The sequence below is a fragment of the Acipenser ruthenus genome, chromosome 17 (assembly GCF_902713425.1).
Source record: "Acipenser ruthenus chromosome 17, fAciRut3.2 maternal haplotype, whole genome shotgun sequence".
Taxonomy (NCBI): domain Eukaryota; kingdom Metazoa; phylum Chordata; class Actinopteri; order Acipenseriformes; family Acipenseridae; genus Acipenser; species Acipenser ruthenus.
The window spans coordinates 19,378,196-19,396,899 of record NC_081205.1 but is presented as its reverse complement, the minus strand read 5'-3'; the positions used below and the strand labels follow the sequence as shown (position 1 = coordinate 19,396,899).

At 42.4% G+C, this 18,704-nt stretch overlaps 1 protein-coding gene across 1 annotated transcript in view; it reads right to left on the bottom strand.

Moving 5' to 3' along the window:
• zgc:162872 (BAR_ACAPs and ArfGap_ACAP domain-containing protein) overlaps positions 1-18,704 on the bottom strand; it is a 33,311-nt gene that overhangs the window by 13,185 nt on the left and 1,422 nt on the right. Inside the window, exons 2-8 of the mRNA XM_034039764.3 lie at positions 17,787-17,844; positions 16,135-16,254; positions 13,631-13,684; positions 10,492-10,550; positions 9,614-9,797; positions 8,750-8,794; positions 5,825-5,920 (exon numbers count right to left, since the gene is read on the bottom strand). Coding sequence (XP_033895655.1) covers positions 5,825-5,920; positions 8,750-8,794; positions 9,614-9,797; positions 10,492-10,550; positions 13,631-13,684; positions 16,135-16,254; positions 17,787-17,844 — 616 coding nt within the window. The remainder of the gene's footprint in view (positions 1-5,824; positions 5,921-8,749; positions 8,795-9,613; positions 9,798-10,491; positions 10,551-13,630; positions 13,685-16,134; positions 16,255-17,786; positions 17,845-18,704) is intronic.

Here is an 18,704-nt window from a genome sequence, read left to right as displayed (position 1 = left end):
GCCTGACTGTGGCCCAGTGTATTAATCCCATTTCACTTATGAATATATCGTATATATATATATATATATATATATATATATATATATATATATATATATATATATATATAATTTTTTTTTTTAACTTTGTTCACTTGCTTTTTCTAATTTTTCGCATAAAAAGCAGCACACCATTTTAATTTGTACTGCGGAGGGTAACTGCTTCTCATGAGCTTGTCTCAAACTAATTTTATGAGTCTTTCTCTCCTTTCTTAAATGAAAAAACCCGCTGCATTGAAAGAACCCATTCCCAACATAGGAGGCTTGTTGCTAGGGAAGTGACGTCACTGCTCTGTGACTTTTGCTACATTGCTGCCTGCTACAACTGAACAACTCGTCTGCTAAACTAAAAACCCCTTCAGCAAGTAGATATTTAATTTGCTTTGTATTATTGTGGAATGTATATGGTATAACAGTACGATATTAATGCTTTGTTTTGAATTGTTTTGTATATTTTTTATTGTGATGTGTATCGTGCAGTACAAAATAAAATTAACAGTAATTCTAAGGGAAACTGTCATATATACAGTATATATATATATATACAGTATATATATATATATATATATATATATATATATATATATACACAGTACTGTGCAAAAGTTTTAGGCAGGTGTGAAAAAATGCTGTAAAGTAAGAATGCTTTCAAAAATAGACATGTTAATAGATTATATTTATCAATTAACTAAATGTAAAGTGAGTGAACAGAAGAAAAATCTAAATCAAATCCATATTTGGTGTGACCACCCTTTGCCTTCAAAACAGCATCAATTCTTCTAGGTACACTTGCACAAAGTCAGGGATTTTGTAGGCATATAGTCAGGTGTATGATTAAACAATTATACCAAACAGGTGCTAATGATCATCAATTCAATATGTAGGTTGAAACACAATCATTAACTGAAACAGAAACAGCTGTGTAGGAGGAATAAAACTGGGTGAGGAACAGCCAAACTCAGCTAACAAGGTGAGGTTGCTGAAGACAGTTTACTGTCAAAAGTCATACACCATGGCAAGACTGAGCACAGCAACAAGACACAAGGTAGTTATACTGCATCAGCAAGGTCTCTCCCAGGCAGAAATTTCAAGGCAGACAGGGGTTTCCAGATGTGCTGTCCAAGCTCTTTTGAAGAAGCACAAAGAAACGGGCAACGTTGAGGACCGTAGACGCAGTGGTCGGCCAAGGAAACTTCCTGCAGCAGATGAAAGACACATCATGCTTACTTCCCTTCGCAATCGGAAGATGTCCAGCAGTGCCATCAGCTCAGAATTGGCAGAAAACAGTGGGACCCTGGTACACGCATCTACTGTCCGGAGAAGTCTGGTCAGAAGTGGCCTTCATGGAAGACTTGCGGCCAAAAAGCCATACCTCCGACGTGGAAACAAGGCCAAGCGACTCAACTATGCATGAAAACACAGGAACTGGGGTGCAGAAAAATGGCAGCAGGTGCTCTGGACTGATGAGTCAAAATCTGAAATATTTGGCTGTAGCAGAAGGCAGTTTGTTCGCCGAAGGGCTGGAGAGCGGTACACGAATGAGTGTCTGCAGGCAACAGTGAAGCATGGTGGAGGTTCCTTGCAAGTTTGGGGCTGCATTTCTCCAAATGGAGTTGGGGATTTGGTCAGAATTAATGGTCTCCTCAATGCTGAGAAGTACAGGCAGATACTTATCCATCATGCAATACCATCAGGGAGGCATCTGATTGGCCCCAAATTTATTCTGCATCATGACAACGACCCAAAACATACAGTGAAAGTCATTAAGAACTTTCTTCAGCGTAAAGAAGAACAAGGAGTCCTGGAAGTGATGGTATGGCCCCCACAAAGCCCTGATCTCAACATCATCGAGTCTGTCTGGGATTACATGAAGAGAGAGAAGCAACTGAGGCTGCCTAAATCCACAGAAGAACTGTGGTTAGTTCTCCAAGATGTTTGGGCCAACCTACCTGCCGAGTTCCTTCAAAAACTGTGTGCAAGTGTACCTAGAAGAATTGATGCTGTTTTGAAGGCAAAGGGTGGTCACACCAAATATTGATTTGATGTAGATTTTTCTTCTGTTCACTCACTTTGCATTTTGTTAATTGATAAATATAAACTATTAACATGTCTATTTTTGAAAGCATTCTCATTTTACAGCATTTTTTCACACCTGCCTAAAACTTTTGCACAGTACTGTATATTATATATATATATATATATATATATATATATATATATATATATATATGAATAGACAATTTCCTTTAGGATTACTGTTAATTTTATTAACAGTATGTATATTGCAGCTAAAGGTTAAACTCTGACTATTCTTTAGTTTCCTCTCCAAAACCCTAAAGCGGACTGTACACCGCCAGCTCTCTGCTTTCCTGTCCAACCACTCTCTGCTTGACCCTCTCCAATCTGGCTTCCGCTCTGCCCACTCCACTGAAACCGCCCTCCTGTCTGTCACCAACTCACTTAAGTGTGCCCGAGCTGCCTCTCTCTCCTCTGTCCTAATTCTCCTCGACCTCTCTGCTGCCTTTGACACTGTTGATCACTCTATTCTACTATCATCTCTTGCTGACCTGGGGATCTCTGGCACTGCTCTGGCCTGGTTCTCCTCCTACCTCTCCAAACGCACTTAGCAGGTAAGCTGGCGTGGAGCAACCTCCACACCTCACCCTCTCTTAACTGGAGTCCCCCAAGGGTCAGTCTTGGGTCCTCTCCTGTTCTCTCTGTACACCCGCTCCCTGGGCCCCCTCATCGCATCCTATGGTTTCTCATACCATTTCTATGCTGATGATGCTCAGATTTTCCTCTCCTTCCCCACCTCTGACTCCACCATCTCCTCTCGTATCTCTACCTGTCTGTCTGCTATTTCCTCCTGGATGCACTCGCATCACCTCAAACTCAACCTCTCTAAATCTGACTTCCTTTTCTTTCCCTCCTCTGATCTCTATCTCTGATCTCTATCTCTGTTCCTCTGGAATCTACCACACTCTCTCCCTCTTCCTCAGCTAAGAACCTTGGAGTCACCCTGGACCCCTGCCTCTCTTATTCCCAGCACATCTCCACTCTGGCACACACTTGCCGATTCTTCCTGAGCAACATCCGAAGAATCCGACCCTTCCTCACCAACTATGCTACCTAGCTCCTGGTCCAGGCCCTGGACTACTGCAACTCCCTCCTGGCTGGCCTCCCTGCGTCCGCCACCCGTCCGCTCCAGCTCATCCAGAACTCTGCTGCCCGCCTGGTGTTCTCTCTGCCTCGCTTCGCCCACGCTACTCCACTACTCCGCTCGCTCCACTGGCTCCCGATCACCGCTCGCATCCAGTTCAAAACTCTTGTACTAGCCTACAGATGCCTTGACCAGACTGCACCCAGCTACCTCCAGACCCTCATCTCTCCCTACACCCCCAATCAACCTCTCCGCTCCGCCTGCACTAGAAGACTAGCTCTACCTCCGCTACGCTCCCCTGCCTCCAGAGCCCGCTCCTTCCCCACCCTTGCTCCGCAGTGGTGGAATGACCTTCCTACAGATGTCAGGACTGCCCAGTCCCTGACCACATTCCGGCGCCTCTTTAAGACTCACCTCTTCAAAGAGCACCTGTAGAACTCCTCTGTTTGTATCCTGGGACACTATCACCCTTCATGTAAATGTGCTTTATTTTGCTCTTATCTGCCCCCTATTTTACTGCATTTAATCCTGTGCTTCATAATACTGTAATCTGCCAAGTGTTTAACCTGTAGTACTTTGTATTTAATCATATCCTGATGTAGCTATCACTATTTAATCATATCCTGATGTCACTATCACTATTATCTGCTGTATTATTGAATTGTGGTTTGTCACACTTGTACTTTGCTTGAATGAAAGTTATTGTATTTCTTGCTCTTATTGTATTACTTGTATTGTAACACTTGAAATGTATTTGCATACGATTGTAAGTCGCCCTGGATAAGGGCGTCTGCTAAGAAATAAATAATAATAATAATGTGTGGCCCGCTATAAACAGGTTAAACTAGTTTTCTGGATATGCGGCCTGTGATAAAAGTTTGGTCGCGCACCTTTGGTCTAGACTGTCTGGCCACTTTATTAGGCCTTGTCTACCCGACTGGATATGGCATTGCCCTGGTGTGGGGCATGTGCTCTCGGTATACCCTGGGACCCTTTATTAAGATTGAACATATGCAGTAGTTTACTTTGTTGCAGATCAAGTCGACCCAACAACACTGCTCTTGTACACTGATGCTATGGCTACTTTCCAAATGATAATGCACCCACCCACCATAACAGAATTGTGCGCAAATGGGGCTCCCGAGTGGCGCATCCAGTAAAGGCGCTCCACGTGGAGTGCAGGTTGCACTCTATAGTCTGGACTTCGCGAGTTCGAGTCCAGGCTATTCTTTTGCCAACCGAGGACAGAAGCTTCCAGGGGGCGCCACTCAATTGGCCGAGTGCCGCCCAGGGGAGGGAGGGTTAGGTCGGCACCAGCGACCCCTGTAGTCTGGCTGGGCGCCTGCGGGCTTGCCTGTAAGCTGCCTGAGAGCTGCGTTGTCCTCCGACGCTGTAGCTCTTAGGTGGCTGCATAGTGAGTCCACAGTGTGAAAAAAAAGCGGTCGGCTGACGGCACACGCTTCGGAGGACAGCATGTGTTCGTCTTCACCCTCCCGAGTCAGCGCAGGGGTGGTAGCGGTGAGCTGAGCATAATAAAATAACTGGCCATTCCAAATTGGGAGAAAATAATAAAAATAATTGGCAACGACTAAATTTATAAAAAAGAAAAAAAAAAAAAAAAGAATTGTGCGCAAATGTTTGTGGGGACTTCAGACATCTTCCATGGCCACCACCATGTCTCTGCACCAATTGCGTGAAACATTAATGACAGGATGGATCCCTCAAGACACCTTCCAGCACCTTGTAGAGTCTATGCCATGGTGGATGAAGGCTGTGACCAGGGCAAACGGTGGCTCAGCCTGATATTAGGTACACAACCAGCCAGTGTATATACAGACAGACCAAAAATCATATATTCCTGGATTCTAATACTCTCAAGAATATATGTGGGAAAACTTTACATTTTGAAGGTTAAGTAATTTACAGGACAAAAATTCTTACCTGCAACCAACTCCTATAAAATGTTTTGGTCTTACAATCTCTGGTGTGCTTACCGAAATCATGACAGACAACAAAATCAGCAGCTACACGTATACACGACACAGTATTTTGGAGCACTATTCACCTACAGTGGCCCATGTTTTAGACTTACAATTGGACCCCATATGACCCCAAACAGTTTCCCTTTGGCAGCAAAGAATAGAAGTGTTCCATAACCTTCAACACAGGAAGCGATTTTTATGGTGGTGTGATACACAAAAAGTTAGCTATTCTTGTTACTATTTGAGATTGAATATTTTTTAAGCTTTTATTTGTACACCTTTACTAATGCATTCATACCAGTTAGCATGTGTTTGAGCAACTTTTTTTTTAGCAATTGTCGATTTTTTAATATCTACCAAACATATAATTTATTAAAACCACCACCTACATCCTTCACCAAGGAAAACAAACATGCTTTACAGGCATCAGTCCCATGAAAAAGCAGGGGCTTTATGATGCACAAAACAGTGTGAAAGTGCTGGAAGTTGGTGGGTGTTTTACTTCAGAAAATCGAAAAGGAAAGTTAATTTTTATCAAGACCCCCCAAGGTGTTATAAAGCAGGTGTCAGGTAAGAAATACACATTCAAACCCCTATTACAAGTAATCCTGTGCACAATAGAGTCATTTCAAAGAGCCAGTACCCGAATCGCCATCTTCTTCATAGCAGGGTCGAGGTCCTTGAGAAGGTCATAGCCTTGATGGAAAAATGTGTATTGGGCATGGAAATAGGAGAAGATCTGAAATACAGGGGAGTTAGGAATTAGAAGGTATTCAACCACATCATCTCCCAGCAGAAGTACTGGCAATCAGGAGAAGCAATTAGCCATACTGAAGAACAGAAGGGACATAAATGCACAGCCGCATGGTGTGCAGGGTTTGTCATCTTCAGGAGAGACCAGGTTTCTGGCTGTGCAAAGTCTTCGCTGGGGAATCCAAAGGGAGTGCTGCATTGTTTCCCTCATCGCGCTATAGTGGACCCTACTCAGAGAGCTCAAGCGGACACTTGGAGGGCTGACCTTACTAACATCCGCTCTTGAGATCCTGGGCGTAAACAGGAAACTAGATTAGCCATAGAACCGGAGGACGCTTACTGAATGTTCATTGTCTGGGGCTGGGTGGAGAATTGTTGCAGTGCAAGAACATAATTCGACATTCTAAACTGGGGACAAAATTGGGCACTACATTTATTTTAAGAAAAAAACAAAAGTAGTAGAACATATACTTCTGCTGGTCACAAGCCTACAGCTTGCAATGCTTTCCACAAGTTAAGACACAGATCTTCGACCATAAGTCTATGACCTCAACCTGACTCCGACCCTGAGGAGGTGAAAAGGGAGGCATAACCCAAGGTCTTATGTAGTTTTGTGTGTCTAGTGGCTTGCCATTGTAAACTACTGTCCACTAACAATCATGTGAGACTCAAAGCAGGCTTCCACAAGGCAGTCGCTAGTTCAATAACCATATTATACCAAGGTTTATAGCAAGAGGGCACAACAGTGATGAAAGACCACAGCCTATAGCATGACTTTCCTGGAATGAAAGACAATGGTCACAGACTACCGGGCCACTTTACTAGCCCCCCAGAATATTTACAGACGTGCTCAAATTTGTTGGTACCCTTACAGCTCATTGAAATAATGCTTCATTCCTCCTGAAAAGTGATGAAATTAAAAGCTATTTTATCATGTATACTTGCATGCCTTTGGTATGTCATAGAATAAAGCAAAGAAGCTGTGAAAAGAGATGAATTATTGCTTATTCTACAAAGATATTCTAAAATGGCCTGGACACATTTGTTGGTACCCCTTAGAAAAGATAATAAATAATTGGATTATAGTGATATTTCAAACTAATTAGTTTCTTTAATTAGTATCACACGTGTCTCAAATCTTGTAATCAGTCATTCCGCTTATTTAAATGGAGAAAAGTAGTCACTGTGCTGTTTGGTATCATTGTGTGCACCACACTGAACATGGACCAGAGAAAGCAAAGGAGAGAGTTGTCTGAGGAGATCAGAAAGAAAATAATAGACAAGCATGGTAAAGGTAAAGGCCACAAGACCATCTCCAAGCAGCTTGATGTTCCTGTGACAACAGTTGCAAATATTATTAAGTAGAGAGTTGTCTGAGGAGATCAGAAAGAAAATAATAGACAAGCATGGTAAAGGTAAAGGCTACAAGACCATCTCCAAGCAGCTTGATGTTCCTGTGACAACAGTTGCAAATATTATTAAGAAGTTTAAGGTCCATGGAACTGTAGCCAACCTCCCTGGGCGCGGCCGCAAGAGGAAAATCGACCCCAGATTGAACAGAAGGATAGTGCGAATGGTTGAAAAAGAACCAAGGATAACTGCCAAAGAGATACAAGCTGAACTCCAAGGTGAAGGTACGTCAGTTTCTGATCGCACCATCCGTCGCTTTTTGAGCGAAAGTAGGCTCCATGGAAGAAGACCCAGGAGGACTCCACTTTTGAAAGAAAAACATAAAAACGCCAGACTGGAATTTGCTAAAATGCATATTGACAAGCCACAATCCTTCTGGGAGAATGTCCTTTGGACAGATGAGTCAAAACTGGAGCTTGTTGGCAAGTCACATCAGCTCTATGTTCACAGACGAAAAAATGAAGCTTTCAAAGAAAAGAACACCATACCTACAGTGAAACATGGAGGAGGCTCGGTTATGTTTTGGGGCTGCTTTGCTGCGCCTGGCACAGGGTGCCTTGAATCTGTGCAGGGCACAATGAAATCTCAAGACTATCAAGGCATTCTGGAGCGAAACGTACTGCCCAGTGTCAGAAAGCTCTGTCTCAGTCACAGGTCATGGGTCCTCCAACAGGATAATGACCCAAAACACACAGCTAAAAGCACCCAAGAATGGATAAGAACAAAACATTGGACTATTCTGAAGTGGCCTTCTACAAGTCCTGATCTCAATCCTATCGAACATCTATGGAAAGAGCTGAAACTTGCAGTCTGGAGAAGGCACCCATCAAACCTGAGACAGCTGGAGCAGTTTGCTCAGGAAGAGTGGGCCAAACTACCTGTTAACAGGTGCAGAAGTCTCATTGAGAGCTACAGAAAACGTTTGATTGCAGTGATTGCCTCTAAAGGTTGTGCAACAACAATTAGCGGTCCCATCATTTTTGTCCATGCCATTTTCATTTGTTTTATTATTTACAATATTATGTTGAATAAAAAATCAAAAGCAAAGTCTGATTTCTATTAAATATGGAATAAACAATGGTGGATGCCAATTACTTTTGTCAGTTTCAAGTTATTTCAGAGAAAATTGTGCATTCTTCGTTTTTTGTGGAGGGGTACCAACAAATTTGAGCACGTCTGTATATTTGTGCAAATAAACATCAACATGGAAGTCCCCGGACAGACAGATGTAATGACCCCCAATACCAATAACATCTTTAAAATCGTGAACATGAAATGTTATGTTGGACTAGCTTTATGTCCCAAGCACACCTTATATTTTAAATTGTACACACAGATGTTAACAAATGCTGGGAATGCCCCATAAATAAGCAACTGTCACTGAAAATACTTCAAATGGACTCACCGAATTCAAAATATCCACCTTCTGCTGCATCTTAAACTGATTCAACTAAGAAGAAACAAATAGGTTAAATATACTGTGTACATATATTTCTCTAACTAGAAATGTAACTCTGTCGCTCTTGAGTTTTATTAAAAGGAGGTGCCCTATATGGTTATATACATTAAAGCCGGCTGTTGCAAGTATCACTTATGTAATTTCTGACTGGGTTCTTGAGCTATAACAGAACTGCACAATGTAATGTAGCTTGTGCTGCTGCAAGTGGTAGCGAGAATGTATTAGCTTGGCTCACAGAGACACGTAGCGTAAAGCTCATTACAAGGAAGGGGAGAAAGTGTCTCTTCAGATGGTAGCTAACAAAATAATTCCTTAACTCTTATTGATTGTGTACTTCCATTTGTTATACAAGTCTCATAAACACATTATAGCAAACTTGTATTTTTTTATTTTAAAACACGATATCTGATACTACAGTTGGTTATCCCTGTTTGCAAGCCATGCTTTCAGTTAGTGTTGCGCTTGCTTGAACACCTGGAGGGGGAATTTCTCCACACCCATTCAATGGCTTATTTCTTGTCATTAGTCAACCATGGCTTCCCCTATTGACTGACATGCTTTCAGTCAGTAACACACTTTGACCCAGAGGACACTGCTGAGAGGGGAAATGACCCAGGACAGAGAACCTGAGAACGGCATAGCTTCCTTTAACCTAAAGTAGTACCAGATATCATGCTTTAAAATTAGAATACATGTGTGCTGTAATATGTGTTTCTTTCAAAACTATACATTTGAGACCAATTAGTGCAAAACAGCTACATTTACTTCAAGCAAACTAAACAAGGAAGGAATAAATCCCCCAGGACCGACCTGCAGACTGTAGTCCAGGGCAATGTGCTGGAAGCACTTCCGGGTGGCAAGTAGCAGGTGACTGGCTTTCTCAGCGTCCTGGGCCTTGTGTCGAGAGGCCTGGGCGCTCTTCGCTGCAGCCTGCTCCAAATCCTCAGTGATCCGGGAGAACTCCTTCCGTGACTCCCTCAGCTGGGGGATTGAGCTGGGGAGGGAAACAGACAAGCTCAGACAAAAACAAAGCATTCCCGGGTGGGGCACAGGGTAAGGGGAATGGCATCACTGACAGAACAATTTGTAAAAGTGAAATGGATAAGGGTAAAATGAGTGGTGAGTTTAAATGATGCATCGCTAGAGGAAACGGAACATAAAGCAAACACGGCAGCTGTATTAGGTCACTGCCACATTTTGTCTGAAGCATTTATTTAATGTCATAAATATGAAGTCTTAATTTCAAATGATTTCTGAGTTATAGAACAAATACTTCTGCGAAAGGGATAATTTTCTTTGGTTAATAACAATATCAAACTTGATTGGTAGTAGAATATACTTCTGTTTATAGGAATCAGTAGAGCAGTGTCAATTACTAGAAGTGGTAATAACCAGGAGTCTTGACAGCATGCAGTAACACTTTCTTGCAAGTCCCTTATCGTTTTTCCTGTGCTAGTTTTCCAAACTTTAAAAATGTTACTTCCACTTGGGTTAAGCCCATTTATCCTGCCACCACACTGCAGGTTCTCTAGAGAACACCAAAATAATTTACAGAAAAAAGGAACTTGCAAGAAAGTTTCGTGAGAATGTTTTAAGCCTTGGTTCTTACCGCTTTAAAAAATGCAAGTTACTAAAAGGGACTAATGAAGGGACTAGCCTGGCCTGTGTGAGGCAGCGCTGGTACTTACTGTGTGAGCAGGGTCTGGAGCTGCTGAGTCACTGATCTCTGAGCCTGGTCAAACAGCATCTGGAAGGAAACACACAGCAGTCAGGCACCTTCTGCATCCACAACAGAGACTGCAGCTTGCTCTGCTAGACCATGACAATACTGGTACCCTCTCGTGTTAGGAAGTGATGCTGCTAGAGCATCTCTGACGATGCTGGTACCCTCTCGTGTTAGGAAGTGATGCTGTTAGAGCATCTCTGACGATGCTGGCACCCTCTCGTGTTAGGAAGTGATGCTGCTAGAGCATCTCTGACGATGCTGGTACCCTCTCGTTTTAGGAAGTGATGCTGTTAGAGCATCTCTGACGATGCTGGTACCCTCTCGTGTTAGGAAGTGATGCTGTTAGAGCATCTCTGACGATGCTGGCACCCTCTCGTGTTAGGAAGTGATGCTGTTAGAGCATCTCTGACGATGCTGGTACCCTCTCGTGTTAGGAAGTGATGCTGTTAGAGCATCTCTGACGATGCTGGCACCCTCTCGTGTTAGGAAGTGATGCTGTTAGAGCATCTCTGACGATGCTGGTACCCTCTCGTGTTAGGAAGTGATGCTGCTAGAGCATCTCTGACGATGCTGGTACCCTCTCGTGTTAGGAAGTGATGCTGTTAGAGCATCTCTGACGATGCTGGTACCCTCTCGTGTTAGGAAGTGATGCTGTTAGAGCATCTCTGACGATGCTGGTACCCTCTCGTGTTAGGAAGTGATGCTGTTAGAGCATCTCTGACGATGCTGGCACCCTCTCGTGTTAGGAAGTGATGCTGGCACCCTCTCGTGTTAGGAAGTGATGCTGTTAGAGCATCTCTGACGATGCTGGCACCCTCTCGTGTTAGGAAGTGATGCTGTTAGAGCATCTCTGACGATGCTGGCACCCTCTCGTGTTAGGAAGTGATGCTGTTAGAGCATCTCTGACGATGCTGGCACCCTCTCGTGTTAGGAAGTGATGCTGTTAGAGCATCTCTGACGATGCTGGTACCCTCTCGTGTTAGGAAGTGATGCTGTTAGAGCATCTCTGACGATGCTGGCACCCTCTCGTGTTAGGAAGTGATGCTGTTAGAGCATCTCTGACGATGCTGGCACCCTCTCGTGTTAGGAAGTGATGCTGTTAGAGCATCTCTGACGATGCTGGCACCCTCTCGTGTTAGGAAGTGATGCTGTTAGAGCATCTCTGACGATGCTGGTACCCTCTCGTGTTAGGAAGTGATGCTGCTAGAGCATCTCTGACGATGCTGGCACCCTCTCGTGTTAGGAAGTGATGCTGTTAGAGCATCTCTGACGATGCTGGCACCCTCTCGTGTTAGGAAGTGATGCTGTTAGAGCATCTCTGACGATGCTGGTACCCTCTCGTGTTAGGAAGTGATGCTGTTAGAGCATCTCTGACGATGCTGGTACCCTCTCGTGTTAGGAAGTGATGCTGTTAGAGCATCTTTGACGATGCTGGCACCCTCTCGTGTTAGGAAGTGATGCTGTTAGAGCATCTCTGACGATGCTGGCACCCTCTCGTGTTAGGAAGTGATGCTGTTAGAGCATCTCTGACGATGCTGGTACCCTCTCGTGTTAGGAAGTGATGCTGTTAGAGCATCTCTGACGATGCTGGTACCCTCTCGTGTTAGGAAGTGATGCTGTTAGAGCATCTCTGACGATGCTGGCACCCTCTCGTGTTAGGAAGTGATGCTGTTAGAGCATCTCTGACGATGCTGGCACCCTCTCGTGTTAGGAAGTGATGCTGTTAGAGCATCTCTGACGATGCTGGCACCCTCTCGTGTTAGGAAGTGATGCTGTTAGAGCATCTCTGACGATGCTGGCACCCTCTCGTGTTAGGAAGTGATGCTGTTAGAGCATCTCTGACGATGCTGGCACCCTCTCGTGTTAGGAAGTGATGCTGTTAGAGCATCTCTGACGATGCTGGCACCCTCTCGTGTTAGGAAGTGATGCTGTTAGAGCATCTCTGACGATGCTGGTACCCTCTCGTGTTAGGAAGTGATGCTGCTAGAGCATCTCTGACGATGCTGGCACCCTCTCGTGTTAGGAAGTGATGCTGTTAGAGCATCTCTGACGATGCTGGCACCCTCTCGTGTTAGGAAGTGATGCTGTTAGAGCATCTCTGACGATGCTGGTACCCTCTCGTGTTAGGAAGTGATGCTGTTAGAGCATCTCTGACGATGCTGGTACCCTCTCGTGTTAGGAAGTGATGCTGTTAGAGCATCTCTGACGATGCTGGCACCCTCTCGTGTTAGGAAGTGATGCTGTTAGAGCATCTCTGACGATGCTGGTACCCTCTCGTGTTAGGAAGTGATGCTGTTAGAGCATCTCTGACGATGCTGGCACCCTCTCGTGTTAGGAAGTGATGCTGTTAGAGCATCTCTGACGATGCTGGCACCCTCTCGTGTTAGGAAGTGATGCTGCTCGGGGGTTTGGATTTGTATTTCTCTAGTGTCCATTTTATGTTGTTTTTAGCTAGTTTAAAGGTTTCTATTTTAAAGTAAGTCTGATTATGTAACAATGTAAGTGTGCCAGGTAAAGCAGGGCTGGAACCTCGCGCTGGCCCTGCACCCAGCTATAGGCTGTAGAACTACCCTGGTTTAGGTATATTATTAAACTGACGGTGCCAGCAATCTACTCTGAACTGATTGCATTTATTACAGCTTATAAGTCACACCCGAGTCTGTAGGGTTACTAACAGGACTTGTAAGGGAGGAACAATTTATTTAACATTGGACTGCTGGCTCTTGACCATTTTAAATGATACACTTAATTGAAGGTAGCTCAAACTCAGGATTGGGTGCAACAGAGCAAGTGTTTCAAGCCTTGGAACTGTATTCATTTTCAATTGATTTTCAAATCTGAATCAATACGAGAAGCCTTTTAAACTAACTGGTATCTCCTGAAAGAGTTGAATCCACTTCTACCACACATTTATACAAAAACAAATACTGTTGTGCATTGATGGTCAAAAGCATAGTCTGTGAAGTGTGTCTCAGGTTCACACAACAATACCAGGACTTTTCTTTATAGAGGGAAAGGCACAATCTCCTTCTAACTCAATGTGTATACTTTTACCCCAACGCTGGCCTCTTCTCAGTCTCCTATGAGGATCAGAGACTCACCATGTGGAAATGGATCATCTCCTGCAGCCCCTGTGTGAAGTGCGTCAGGCAGGTCTGTGGAAGAGAGGCTGGTTAGTCAAACTGATCACTTCGGCCACATGTAACAATGACGCTCACCTCCACCACAGCCGTAAATACAAAACCAGTGCTATCTGTAACATGAAAAAAAGAGAAATGACCTGCAGCCATTGTATCTATTTATTTTAATACATTGACATACAGATCAGACAGATGCCCCCAACTCCCCCCAGATTCTGACATTCACAATAAGTTATGCTATAGAATGCTCTAATCAAGTTTCGTCACAATTTACTAAATGAATTATCCAGATATGTGTAGAAATGCAAGTATGATATTACATTTTGATACTATTGTAATACATCTATGAAGTTGCCCTGCCAAAACTTTGAAAAAAAACAAACATAATGCATTATAAAATAAATAGATAGGAAACTTAACATGGTACAATTATACACGCAGTGGCTGAAGGGGATATAAGTGCGCTTTCCATCCATTTATCGAGTGAGTTTATAAGTTACTCTGTAAAATTGGTACAAAAACAGTAGCGACATAAGGGCGAAAAAATGGTTTTCCATCCACTGCAAATTATAGTGAGTCAAAGGGAATTTACCGTGACATTTCGTGATGTCCTAGCCTAATTTGCGCATGTTGCTACATAGAGTAATTTATTTTAAATTAATATCTTTAGCAAAAGGTGACGCATTAAAATAAAAGAAAAATACTAATACTTCTGATTGGTTTATATTTGGGCCCCCCCCCCCCGATACAGTCCAATATAATATAATATGAAGTACAGTTTAACAACATAATACACATTCAAACTCACACACTAGGAAATTAAGTTCCTTCCATTATTTATCAAAATAAAAAGGTCAATTTATATTTTTATATATATATATATATATATATATATATATATATATATATATATATACACACACAGTATATAGGTGCTAAAACATTTCTTGTTCTTAGCTTGTTTATTTTTAACAGACCGTTTTTTTTTTGTTTTTTTTTTATTGAAATGAATGAGTAGAAACATTGAACTTAAAACGTAAACAAATCAAGTGCAGAGACAACATGATATTTGTTCAGTAATTGTAAAAATAATTGTGTTTCTTATTTGTGCCACGACTGCCAGCTTGTTTTTATCATCAGTGCATGCACATCGTCACTGGAATGGTGAGGAGGGTGCTAGGACCAGAAATACGCTCGCTACGGTTTTCCATGCAAGTGTGGAATAAAATGTCGCTGCGGGTAAAAAATAAAACCACCTCTAGCGAGCGAGCTTGTCATGCGAGTAAATACTTCTTAAAAGTCGACTTAAACCCTTTTACATAGCGTTTGTCGCATATATTTTCTTATTTGCATAAGTTTTACCAATCTTAAAGGTTGGATGGAAAAAGGCCTATAGATACAGTATGTACAGACTGCACTACAGAATATACCTTTTTCCTTGACCTATGAAGAACATGATTTTACAGTTTACAGGAGAGCAGTGTTTTGATAATTTATCATGCATCATTTAAAAAGTTTAATACTTAATCTCTTACATGAGGAAGTTAAATAGGGAACAAAAATAAAGGAAGCTGACTCTTTTAATTGCTGCACCCAAACACACCTGCTAATCTCTCTGCTTTATTTGATGAAACATACTTGAAACAAACATGAATCTGCAGCATTGGACTTCAGTCAGGAAAGAGTGGGTTTTAGGGAACCTTACTGGCTTTTACTAGGAATACATGCTTAACCCCAAAACAGAGAACACACAACTTGTTTTTAAGGGTGATCTTATGAGCCAAGTGTTCCCTTTTACCAATCGCATTTTAGCATTCTCTCTAACTTTCATTTATAGAGCCTTTTAAATTAAGTCAGACTTTTTCCAAGTACAGCATACATTTTTAGCGTAAAGTCTTACATAACACAAACATTTTTTAAAAAGTAAGTGTTGAATTAACAAGTGTATAAGATCTGTATTGCTGTAGCACTGCTCATACCAAGCACATTGGTTTAGACATGCTTTTTTGGTATGGACGTGGACCACATATTTGCATAAAGACCAATGCATACCTGTTGTGACAGCTCAAGTTCAACCTGGATCAGCAGATCATGTCTCAATTCACTATGCCAGAATTGTTTGCAATTAAAAGGCTCCTTGCAACTACAATGCCCTGCACAGTCCCAGATCTTACTAGCATTGAGGTCCATGAGACGAACTTGAACGGTGTCTTTGCCCGTATTTGCCAAACTCTGTGGACCCACCACCCACTGTACAGATGGTCTCTTATTCCACCAGATATGTTCAGGCACCTTGTGTAATATATGCCTTGTCAAGCAGAAGATGTGCACCACATACTGGCACACAATATACTGTATATACAGTACAACTGGGATACTCTGGCTGCAGTGAATACATTAGAAACCATTACAGTATAAGAATACAGTTGTGGGTATGGACTACAATACTCTCTGAAATAACTTACCGTAACTGTGCTGTCTTTTCTATGGTATTGGGAAAACTCCACAACCCCGCCCAAAAACAGCTGATTGGCTTCGTTGTACGCCTGTCCAGTTTCCACCATCCGGTTGCAAAGTTTCACCAGCTGAGGGACAAAGGGACATTGGTTTACATTCCTGGCACTGGAGACTGTTCTCTCATCCAGGCTGTCGTCGTGAGTCTTACTGACCCCAAAGCATGACTCAAGGCTATCCTCAAGGGGTCTTAGTTATCACCTGCCAGGGCTGCCAATACCAAATCAGAGCAGTCTGTGTCATGATAAAAGCAGATACCCATGATCACATTATATCTTGTACATGACAAAACGCAAGTGTGCTATACAATGGTCAAACAGGTTCCTCCATATAGTCCAAAATTCTGATATTCTCAATAACATCTGCTTAAGAATGCAGTTACAGTACTGGATAAGCGGTTCACGCGATACAATTTGCAGGCACTATTGGTGTTTCCTAACATTTCTGTGGAGGTCAGCCATTCTTTTATTACCAGTACTCAATAACAGATCAGCAAATAAAGCCCAGCTGAGAAAGCACACTAGTTAACGACATCTGCTCTAAAACCACTGCTTACTGATGAAACACCACACAGGGAAGCTCAAGTAGACAACGAGTATTTCAGGCAAAGGTAAATAAATAATGAAATTTACACAGTTGTTATATAATAGTGATAATGGCATTATTGCCACAGCAATGCCATTACCCCTTAAACAACTTCTAACAGACACCGTCTCTGTATCCAAGTGTATGTACCGCCAATAGGGTGATAAAGATGCTCATATCCTGTTCGCTGATCCTTCAACAGCTCTCAAGTAAAGTGGCATTGGCTCAATTGAAGCTGTGCGTGGATGTAGAACAGGAAACAGCTCATGTTTGGTACTGTAGCTTAAATCCTAAACCACATCCTGTTAGCACAGCAAGGCTCAGCCAAGCCCAGTATTTCAAATGAAGGAAAGAGAACACTTGAGACAAGCAAAACATGGACTGTGTGTAATATGTGTAACTTACAACATACATTTGGAAATATATTTGATTAAATTATGATACCCGGGTGACCTTTTAAATTCTTCCTTTTTTTGTTGTTTACTCGTGTAAAAACACATTTTGCTTTTGGCTATAATCCAGCCTGAAGATGTATTGTATAACTTCCTGCTACTACAATTAGTTGGTGTCTAACTATCTGGCTTAATCAGGCTTCAAATGAGGGAGGGAGGGAAAGGATGGGAGCTTTTAGTGTTTAGAGTTTGGAGTTTAATGTGTCTGGCTAAAAGGGCTTTCTATCTGTATTCGTTGGTGAGATAGGCTCTGTTTAGCTATGTTCATGCAGATAAAAGTAGACGATGCTTGCAGTAAAGTACAATCGATTGCAAATATACACTAGTGGATTAGCCAGCAGTGTAAAGGGTCTGCCCAAGCAGCTGAGTTTGATTGATCCTACTGAAATGCAATGCAAAAAGCAATGTTGAAAGTGGAAATGTAAAGAAGGAATGGGGGAATGTAAAAAGGCCAATGAGTCTATGTTATTGCTACTTTCATTTCTGAACGCATGTATGTATGTGTTAGTCTGCTTTGTGACAGAAGTAGTCATTCCAGAACCCCCTCTTGTTCAGCCCCTGCTCACCTTGTCCAGTCTGTTCTCCAGTTCAGTCACCTCGCTCTCAGACTCACCCAGACTCCTCCTGCAGACACAAGAGCTTCAGGTAACATACTACAGCCCCAAGCACACTTCAACAATCAAAACAGCACACCTGATTAGACAGATATTACAAATACAATATTCAATCCCGTCTGAAACGACTATTAAAACACAGGCATTACTATCAACATGGAACTCATGTATGAACACAATTATCAGTTCACCATCTGTCAGACTCCTAGACATCAGTGTCAGCTTTTTTAATGATTGTTGCTCACAAAATAATTCTCTAAGTTTTCCACGCCATGCACATCTGGTCTGTATCCGTGCAGTTTTGAAACTGTTCACACCCCTTTGGGGCCTTCTTTGCTGTTATTAACCAACCGGCTGCTCTCCCTAATGATTGACATGCTTTGCAGCCAGTAAAGACGCTTGCCCATCATTGCTGTAAATGCAAAAAGAGCTATCAGTATAATGACAAAGTTGATGACCATGTCATATATCAACACTATCGACAGAATAGTATAGAATAAGAATTAACAATGACACTTCTTTATCACAACTGATGTACAGCTGTACGGACAGACACGCCCTATATCACCTGAGTCTAACATTCTTAATAATTTATGCTAAATCATTTTAATGCCAAGTTTCATGACAAGTTCCAGATATATGCACACATGTGTGTGTGATGTCATCCCCAGCAGGGGTGAATATTAATAACTAATCCATTTCTTCATGTCACCAGGGAGGGGTGAAGAATATCTGAAACAGGAGTGCCAAACACGGTTTAATAGTGGTGGAAGTGGTGAGACGTCAAAAATCTTCCCTATGTCAGTGTCTCTTAGTTTGGGCTATCCTTTAGTACCTGCCACACACATTTTTTTAATTTGTATTTAGGAT